The sequence below is a fragment of the Simochromis diagramma genome, unplaced genomic scaffold, assembly GCF_900408965.1.
Source record: "Simochromis diagramma unplaced genomic scaffold, fSimDia1.1 OVJJ01000402.1, whole genome shotgun sequence".
Taxonomy (NCBI): Eukaryota; Metazoa; Chordata; class Actinopteri; order Cichliformes; family Cichlidae; genus Simochromis; species Simochromis diagramma.
Genome location: NW_024386972.1, coordinates 4,788,580 through 4,798,074, shown reverse-complemented (window position 1 = coordinate 4,798,074; position 9,495 = coordinate 4,788,580). Strand labels below are relative to the sequence as shown.

At 39.1% G+C, this 9,495-nt stretch overlaps 2 protein-coding genes across 3 annotated transcripts; both read left to right on the top strand.

Moving 5' to 3' along the window:
* Positions 1-55: 55 nt before the first annotated feature.
* Positions 56-3,323, top strand: uros (uroporphyrinogen III synthase). Of its 2 annotated transcripts, none has more exons than XM_040038928.1 (10): positions 56-233; positions 688-759; positions 847-930; positions 1,021-1,117; positions 1,253-1,327; positions 2,185-2,259; positions 2,366-2,449; positions 2,580-2,665; positions 2,744-2,842; positions 2,941-3,323. In XM_040038928.1, the coding sequence occupies exons 2-10, from the start codon at positions 697-699 to the stop codon at positions 3,061-3,063; spliced, it is 786 nt and encodes a 261-aa protein (XP_039894862.1). In that variant the 5' UTR covers positions 56-233; positions 688-696; the 3' UTR covers positions 3,064-3,323. The 2 variants fall into 2 exon arrangements, with proteins under 2 accessions (XP_039894862.1, XP_039894863.1); XM_040038929.1 differs by lacking the exon at positions 56-233 and adding an exon at positions 259-393.
* An 87-nt stretch (positions 3,324-3,410) lies between these two features.
* mmp21 (matrix metallopeptidase 21) lies at positions 3,411-7,996 on the top strand. Its single transcript, XM_040038930.1, has 7 exons — positions 3,411-3,845; positions 3,981-4,888; positions 5,419-5,558; positions 5,664-5,805; positions 5,939-6,196; positions 6,286-6,458; positions 6,898-7,996. Exons 1-7 carry the CDS (start codon positions 3,706-3,708, stop codon positions 7,201-7,203), a joined length of 2,067 nt encoding a protein of 688 aa, XP_039894864.1. The 5' UTR covers positions 3,411-3,705; the 3' UTR covers positions 7,204-7,996.
* The last annotated feature ends 1,499 nt before the right edge of the window (positions 7,997-9,495 follow it).

The window sequence follows — 9,495 nt, the reverse complement described above, 5'->3', positions numbered from 1 at the left end:
ATGGAATAAACCATTCTATAAAACGGGGACGAAAATAAATTCAGATGCCCCCGAACTCTTTGTCACGTGTAGTAGATATTAATTTAAATTATTGATACTATATTTTTAAATTAAATAAACACATTCTTGTAATATTACTTGTAATACGATTATTTTACAAGGTTAGTAAATTAGACAGTGTTCTGTCTCCCCTCCTCGACCGTGGATGATGAAAGTCTGAATGAACACTAGAGGTACATAAATTTTGCCTAATATTTCGTCTTTTTCACCGTTTGTACTTCGTGTCACTGTAGCTATACGCGGATAAAATATTCGCTTCTATCACACATTATCACAGACAGGTTCTGTTAATGGCTACCGTAGATAGTCTGTCATGCACCGTCTCTTGCTAGGGTAAACAAGAACACTCTTACGGAAGAAGACACTAAACATACACTTTCAACTAAAATGGTCCATTCGCTTAATTTATTCGCTGTTCATGTACAGTCTTATGATCGTGACTCAACAACAGTCTTATCAGCATGTGACCGTTTTAGGGTGTAACGTTGCTTAAAGTGCCTTCACACCCACTGTCCTCAGTGTTTTTGTAGCTTTAAGCCTGTGACTTTACATTATTGCAGACCTTAGTAAACCTATTTTACCTTAGTTTGTTCGGAATTAACCATCTTTGTTATTTTAATAATCCAGTGTTTCAAGATGCGTGTATTGCTGCTTAAAGAACCAAAAGATGGAGAGTCTGGACCTGATCCCTATATTAAGGTACACGCCCTTTACAGTTAAATCAACTAACCTTTAACCAGTTTCTTAAAATTTGTCAGTTGAACAGTTATTATTTTCACTCCGAAGGAGCTGGAATCACGAGGACATAAAGGAACCCTACTTCCGGTGCTGTCTTTTAAGTTTGTGTCATTAAACACTTTGACAGATAAGGTAAATTGTTGTTCCATTGTCCTTTCATTAATTCGTTCATTTTAACAGTTTGCATATTCAATGGATTTATGTATTTGTTGCTTATTCCAGCTTTTCCAACCAGAGAAATACGGTGGGCTCATATTTACCAGTCCAAGAGCAGTGGAGGCTGTAAGGATGTGTTTGGAAGCGGATGAAAGAAGGGAAGGTGATAAACATTACTTTTCTCCAAGCTTCTGTATATCATTGATATAAATGACTTTTTTTGGTAAAGATCTTAAAAATACAAGTTAAGTTTGTGTAGTACATTTCTGTAATGCCCAGTGTATGTTGTGCTTTTGAGAATGGGACAAAGCAGTGAAAAACAAATGGAACACCAAGTCCATCTATGTGGTTGGGAAGGCCACCGCTTCATTAGGTGAGTCACATCTATGGACAAAGGTAATTTCTCCCAGAATCCTCCTTTGCGTCTTGAGCTCCTTGTAAACTCGTGCTAATTGCACCAGAGTGTGTCGGGCACCTGGTGCTCATAGTGATGTGTGAAATGCTTTGTCTACCTTCAGCCATTTGTTATACACAAGTGACAGTTTGTCGTTAGTGATTGTTCTGTGTCTTTACAAAACAAGCAGGTGCAACAATTTCTACATGTGTGCTTTAGCTTCTTCTTTTCAGTAACATTTGACAGTGGGTTTTTATTTTGAGTCTCTCAGTGAGTTTCTAATTTAGTTATTGAATTAGTTGAAACGATTGAATGTGTTTTCTCTGCCACACTCTTATGTCAGTATTTAGCAGACTGTGCAAAAGTATTGAGCCACCATCATTTCTTTGTATTTTACTTCCAAGGACTCAGACGTCCTTGTAATTTTTCAAAGTGCTCTTGAGTTACTCATCCAGGCTTTCAGAAAGTCTTTCAAATTTGTCTTTTGACATTTGCTGGTTTTTCCACTTATTTTCAATCCAGGCTTTGTACTGTGCCATTTTCAGAGGAATGTGGTTTGGTTGTTAAGCCACTTAACGCTGGCCTATGAATGCATCAAGTATAAAAAAATGCACCCAAGTCAAGGAATGAACAATTGTTGTGTCTACACATAGCAGATGACTTAGAAAAGACTAGACCGTAATGTCTTTTTAGTGTTTTCTGCTTTTAAAAACATCGCTGCACCTATTTTCCATTTTCTAGCAAAATATAAAGAAATGTGGGGTGGTTCAAGAATTTACCACATTACTGTAAAGCTTATCAATTTTTTTCCTTTTCATGATTTTTATCCCATACAGTACAGAATCTAGGTCTGAACCCTTTGGGAGAGGACACAGGGACAGCAGAGGTGCTATCACGACTTATTATTGAACGTACGGCATAAATTTGGAGTCTCACATTCCTCACAGTTTAATTTTAATAGTAATTTTATGATTGCTCTTATTACTCATATGATCTCACGTATAATTCCCGTCATAGGAGAGGCCACCAATATCCCACCGCTTTTTTTCCCCTGTGGCTCAATCAAAAGGGAAGTTTTGCCCACGGCTTTAAGGGAAAATGGTAAGCATTCCCCCTGTTGTGCCTGACAATTAAAAGTCAAGGTGATAAAATTCCCATTGGGATTATTCTAATTATAAAATAATAATTGCACTATCTTTATCACTGTTGGGATCTGTTTCTTTGTTTCCAGGAGTGCCCCTAGAGACATTAACTGTCTATCAAACAGCAGAGCATCCCAATCTGGAGAAAAATCTAAAGAACTATTTCACAGAGCAGGTAAAGTGTCATTCTTATTGCTTGTATTTATTTATTTGTTTCAATATAGCAGCTGTTCATTTGTTTGTGTGCTTATAGGGCATTCCAGCAAGCATAGCTTTCTTCAGTCCATCAGGAGTGAAGTTTTGCCTTGAAGTGGTGCGGAGGCTCTCGGCTGAACAGCTGACTCAAATAAAGGTGCATCTTCTTCACAGTCATACACAAATAGATTTAAATAATGCATGAATCTGAAGTGCTTAACAGAGCTTTACTCACATAAATGTCTTTGTTTCCAGTTTGCAGCCATAGGGCCTACTACACAAGATGCAATAGCAGCAGAAGGCCTTTGTGTCAGCTGCACTGCAGAAAAGCCAACAGCTGAACACCTGGCGATAGCGATAGCTAAAACTCTGCAGTGACCAGCTTTTAAAATCCACCTGCCTCATCTTTGGTGTTTGTTGTTATTATATATGTAAATATGTACTGTTATTTGTGTGTTTTACTGCTTTACTGCTCATCTTTATTGTTGTTGGACACATGATTCTGCTATTTTTGCACTGAAAGAAAAAAGTTATTTTTTGCAGCACCAGAGCCAGGAAAGTCTAAGAGAAAATTATAATTTGCTTTATATGATGTAAGAAAATGACTGAGAAAATAAAAGGCAATCATTGTGATAATATTGAAGGTTTTGTCTGTGGTAATTGCTTGTGTGTGTTTGTGTGTTTATTTCCTGTTCAACACAGTGCTTGCAGGGCTCATCCCTGTCTTTTACTGTCCACATGAAAGTGAAGGTTTTAACATCTTTCCACGGATCAGCTGCAGTCCATTTAAAACCACTGAAGCTTGTATAACATAACCACAGAGAAAGAGTCAAATTGAGCAGTTGTAGATTGTAAAAGTTTACTTTTCACGCAGAGGTGAAGAAAGCAGGTTACATCTGTAGAGTCACACCTCTGAGGGGTGTGGAGAAGCAAAGGATTTGCTTATAAAGCAGCGTTGCTCCTCACTCGTCATCATCTCATCTTGCATATAGACCCAGGAGTACACCGCTAAAGGCCACGATGCTGAATTTAATCCAGCTGATATTTATGTTCTTTTTGACCAACATTAGCACAACTGATGCAGAGAAACTTTTCCATAATCGGGATCATTCTGATACGCAGACACTTAATTCTCACAAAGCTCAGGCTATAACAGACAAGTACACAGCTGAGGTATATTGTTTTTTTTTCTTCTTTTTTTGACTTCCTGTGTTTCTCAAACGTCAGCATCCATTTAACCAGACACAGGATTTGTCTAATGTAACTCGTGTCTTGTTTTAGTTATTTCTCTCTAGATATGGATTCATCAAGCCAGTTAACTGGGAGGAGGTTCGGTTTGAGGATTCAGACACCTCTTTCAGTGGTGACTTCCTCGACGATCTTCAAGCCACAATCCAGGAGGGAACCTCAGCGTCTTACTCGAGGGCGGCTCATCGAGCTGGTGATCAGCAGGGCTATAACCGTCAAAATGAGAACCAAGCCTTTATTTCAGCACTTAAAGAGTTTCAGAGGGTTTCAGGTCTGCCTGTTACAGGGGTGTTTGATGAGGCCACCAAGTTAGCAATGAACAAACCAAGGTGTGGAGTCCCTGATAAAGAGACTGGTCTGACCATCCCTGTCATCACTACAGCACCTCAGAGCAGTGGTGACTTTGATTTTGAAAACAGTACCACTGACAGTTTTACTGAGACCAACAGGAACAACACAGCAAGTGACATAATCAGTGGCACTTCTTTAGGTACTGCAAATTTCTCTGAAGACCACATATTAAATTTTAATGATACAGACGGTGTGTTCACAGCCATTTCCAATGACACCAGCATGAATTATACAACGGAGCTTTTAAAGATCACTTCCCTAAACAGCTCGCACGACAGCAGACCGGGCAGCCAAACGGGGAATATCAGTGCGAACGCGCATCAGAGTGAAGCAGTGAGACGCAAGAAGGAACCTCTCGCAAGTCTCATATCCAAAAGCAGGCGGAAGAGAGATTTGACTCCAACTGGCCACATGGCTTTTTCCAAGAAGGTGTTAAACTGGCGGCTGATAGGAGAAGGCTACAGCAGCCAGCTGACTATTGACGACCAGAGATACATCTTCAGACTGGCTTTCAGGATGTGGAGTGAGGTGTCGCCACTGGAATTTGTGGAGGATACACGTGCCCCATTGGAGGATGTTGACATCAGGCTGGGATTTGGTACAGGTGGGTTTTAGTCAATGTTTATGAGCTTCATTGCAGCATGAAAGCTACTTTTGGCTGCTCCTTTATTCACAGGGGCCACAGCAGGTAGCTCCGCTTGTCTGGTTTGGCAGAGATTTATGCCAGATGCCCTTCCCGACACAACCCCAAAAGGATTTGTGTCTTCTCCTGAGATGACACTGGGGATCTTTCCCTTGTTAGGTGGATATGTAAATCACTATTTTTCTGAATAAAATGTGGAATGTTTAGATTTGATCTTTCACATCACTAGTCTGTGAAGGTTAATTTCTCATTTCAGGATAAAAAAAGTTAAAGGATGTTATCTCCTTGGCCACATATATGTTTAAGACTAATAAAGCATCTGTTAATGAGGCTTATTAAACACAAAAACTAAGTAAACCACCACCAGTCTTCTTAGACTGGCCCTTCTTAGGGTCGTGTGTATGTATGTCTGAAGAGGATCATTAATGTTTCCACTGTACCTCCTTTTTGTGCCAAATAACATATTGCATCGTTGTGAAATTCTTTCATAGGAAGGCATCTGGGATGTAATCAGAAGTTCGATGGCACTGGTCAAGAATTTGCCCATGCTTGGTTCCTGGGTGATATACACTTTGATGATGATGAGCACTTCACAACTCCCAATGTTGGCAGTGGAATCAGCCTTCTCAAAGTAATTATATTACCGCACGATCAAAGGAACTGCCAGATTGAAATAATTCCAGTGATTAACAACGCATTGCTCTAACAACGCCTTAAAAATATTAAACCCGTTCAGGTAGCAGTTCATGAGATTGGCCATGTTTTGGGTCTACCTCACATATATAGACCCGGATCCATAATGCAGCCCAGCTATCTACCGCAGGAGTCCAGCTTTGAAATGGACTGGATGGACAGAAAAGCTATACAGCAACTCTATGGTACATGGTTACAGCACCATCTAGTGGTTACTTACACACTCTTAGAGAAATGCACTTTGCTGTATTTTTGCCCTAATTGTCTGACGCAAACCCTTTTTTTTGCCCCACCTGTTGTGCTTGCATTTGACACCAGGAGACTGTAAAGGTCGGTTCAACACAGTGTTTGATTGGATCAGAAAGGAGAAGACACCCTATGGGGAGGTGGTGATCCGCTTTAACACCTATTTCATGAGAGATGGCTGGTACTGGCTGTATGAGAACAGAAATAATAGAACGCGTTATGGTGATCCAGTTCCGCTGCAAACTGGCTGGCATGGGATCCCAATGGATGGAGTAGATGCACATGTCCATGTCTGGTCCAGGAGAAGAGATGCTGTATATTTCTTCAGAGGTATACAAAGTGGAGAGTTATACTGTTTGAAAAGAGTTAGTGAACAAATTAATACTTGGTGAAAATGTAATTAACTTATTTATCTACAGGTACTCAGTTCTGGAGGTATGATAGTGAGAACGACCAGGTGTTTGGACAAGACTCTGAAGGCCACCATTATCCGAGGTTAATCTCTGAAGGATTCCCAGGGGTGCCAAGTCCTATTGACACAGCCTTTTATGACAGGAGGGACTCCCACATCTACTTCTTTAAAAACAATCTTGTAAGTGCAATATTACCTGGCTGTCAGATATTATTACACTGATACAAGAGCAAAGACATGAGGTTCAGTAAGAAAGTAAATTAGGAAATATTCATGAAGTGCTTAAATGACAAGCTGGAATGATGTGGTTCGATATTAAAACACACAGACCATTATACATTATACATTATTTAGACTTAAAATGTGGCTTAGGCTTAATGGTCATTAATCAAACTGTTTCCATCTGTGGTTTGCAATCTAGCAATACCGATTAGCAGAACATGCAGATATAAAAAGCAGAGTCCTGGAGAAAACCCAAGCTAATTAATTGTTTCTTAGGATTATGAGGGAATGTCTTCAAGCAAACAAATGCACTAAAGTTCCTCTGTGAATTGTTTGCATTGTATAATTGAATTGATTTCTGCATAACAAAAAAAAGAGCAATTATCTCTTTGAACAGGTGTATGCATTCAGCATGGAAGCCAACAACTTGGCAAGAGGGTTCCCAAAAAACATCAGAGATGTTTTCCCTCCTGTGGTGAACACAGACCATCCAGATGGCAACATTGACGCTGCCTACTTCTCCTACACTCACAATGCCATCTTTCTACTCAAGGGCATACGCTTCTGGCAAGTAGTGGGCAGTCGTGATCGCTGGCGACGGCCCTTTCTGCCACGAAATGGCCTGCTGCCACATAAGGAGGTGGATCAGCATTGGTTTGATATCTGCAATGTTCATCACACTGCACTCAAACTAACCCGCTGAGAGTGTTGCAGCAGAGATGTGATAGAACTTGCTAAAGTTTGCATATGTGATCTACTGATTTCGTTTTATGTACACATATTGTCAAGCTGCAATAACTGACTAATTTCTAGGAGACAACAACAATTTTGAATTTTGTTGGCTAATTTTCACCGAGGTGTGTTATTTATATATGTAACAGCTGCTCTTTCATTCCTTTTCTCTTTTTCGGAGCAGTGCTGAATGCATTCTGCCACAAAAACAATCCTAAAGGACTTCCTATTATTAAGATATTCAGAGAATACATGTATGTATAATGTAGATAAAGCCAATAAATGTTTTGCTGAGCTGCTCAAAATGATATTTGATGTGCTTACTGTAAGTGCACTGTGTAGGAAAATGCTTTCAAATGCCAAATGTGCAAAATAACATTAAAACAGGCTTGTGCGTACTGTGAAGTGACTTCTTATGTCACATGTAATCTTAAGAAAACCTCTAAGAAGATTTGTGGTATTATGAGTGTATAAAAATAGAATTTTGCTCAAAGTGGAAGAGCTGGTTTCTGGGTAAAATTACAGATTGAAAGCATCTTTCCTTTGACGTAACAATATTGAAGAAAAAAAAGACATCAGATTTGTATCCTCGGATTGTTTCTTTTTGGTACAGTATGTGCCTGGAAGGGATACAACATTATTCTCTCAACTTAGATTGATGATCGAGGTGTAGATATACAGTACTAGTCCCTATTGGCACGACTGGATGATTTGATAATTCTATATTTGTATGAAACTCTCAATTCCTGTAAATTATACTTGTAGAAATCCACATCTGCCTGTAGGCATGAAAGAAAGAACGAAAGAAGTGACCTGGAAGCCATGAAACTTCATCTTTATTAAAAACCCTTAAAAGTTAAGAGCAACTCTTCCACTACAATAGGGGTTTTTGGCTGAGGGAATCAGATAACCCCCATCAATAACAACCTGGAGGTGGTGGAAAACAACTATCGAGACATCGTATTTTTGAATGCCCTCTCATTATGAAAGACACACTATCAATCAAAAGAGAGCCTTTTGAAATGCGCACTGAAGAAAAACGATTGAACAAGGTGCCACAATACTGTTATATTTTATAATAATGATTTGAGCATGATGCAAAGAAACAGGCATTGATTCTGTAATCAATATGTTACTTGAAGACGCTTATTAATTCAGCTCATCTTAAGAGATTAGGCTCCTGGTGGGCCCCAGATAACTAGCATTGTGCTGCAGGCGCTCTATAGGCTATATTAATAAATTAAAGTAGAAATCAATTACAAGCAAAGGAACAAAATGTTGCGGTAAGTGGAGCTACATAGAGGGTTATCATGGGATGATGAGTGTACTCACACAGCTATAGAAGGAGCTTCTCTGTCTGCTCATACCTCTGCTTGTTTTTCGAGCTAATGTTTTGTTTTTTTCTTGTAAGATTAAAGAGATTTCTGTGATTTAACAGGATTAGGCAACATTTTAGTGATTATTATAAACACGGACTTCATATTAAAAACATAAAGTTAAAGAAAATTAGAAAATATTATTTATTAAAATACTATATTGTAATATTAACAATCAAGAGAAATCACTTACATATACCCAGGGTATTGTTGTTTGAATAAAATCAGCTTTTATTCTGCAAATCTCAGCATAAAATATGGACACAGGAATGTTGAATTCAGTACATAAGATGATGCAGTGCAGTGCAGCCATTTGATCTGTTTGTTTATCCCATTATGAGGCACCATACACCTCCTCCATCCTGGAATTTCACATGCAGCAAAATCCTAAATACAAACTGTTATTCATGCATTCATATGGTCCCCAGCAGCTCACTGATCTGTGCTTTTGCACTGATGGTACTGCCGTCGAAACTCCCTTCCCTACACCTCGGGCCTCTTTGAATGCGACTATGATAAATGAGATCAGTCATGCTGATGAAGCTGCAGCAGCCCCAGAGAAATACAAAAACCTGTGTCGTTGCAATTCACATGGGAGGCACTTTAGAAACTGGAGAATGGGATGAAACTCCCGCAGCACATCCATATACCGAAAATCCCCAAACTCTTCCAAGACATAAAAATAACTTTGAATACTGTTGCCTTATTTATATGTCTCCAAGGGATTTTTTTTCTTAAAACATGGAAATAAATGATTTCTGGTGTTATTTCAAATGGGGATCATACAATTATGTGTTTTTGCATTTGTCAAGGGATTAGTTCAACAAGCTGCTGCATGTAGGTTGTGTGTTGCATTTAAATGTAGAGATTTTTGTCTGTGAGTGTTT

Coding starts and splice junctions, on each gene's coding strand:
- uros (XM_040038928.1), top strand. CDS start 697: ATGCGTGTATTGCTGCTTAAAGAACCAAAAGATGGAGAGTCTGGACCT. Junction 760..846: donor GACCTGATCCCTATATTAAG/GTACACGCCCTT, acceptor TTCACTCCGAAG/GAGCTGGAATCACGAGGACA. Junction 2,843..2,940: donor AACAGCTGACTCAAATAAAG/GTGCATCTTCTT, acceptor CTTTGTTTCCAG/TTTGCAGCCATAGGGCCTAC.
- mmp21 (XM_040038930.1), top strand. CDS start 3,706: ATGCTGAATTTAATCCAGCTGATATTTATGTTCTTTTTGACCAACATT. Junction 4,889..5,418: donor CAGGCTGGGATTTGGTACAG/GTGGGTTTTAGT, acceptor ATTCTTTCATAG/GAAGGCATCTGGGATGTAAT. Junction 6,459..6,897: donor ACTTCTTTAAAAACAATCTT/GTAAGTGCAATA, acceptor CTCTTTGAACAG/GTGTATGCATTCAGCATGGA.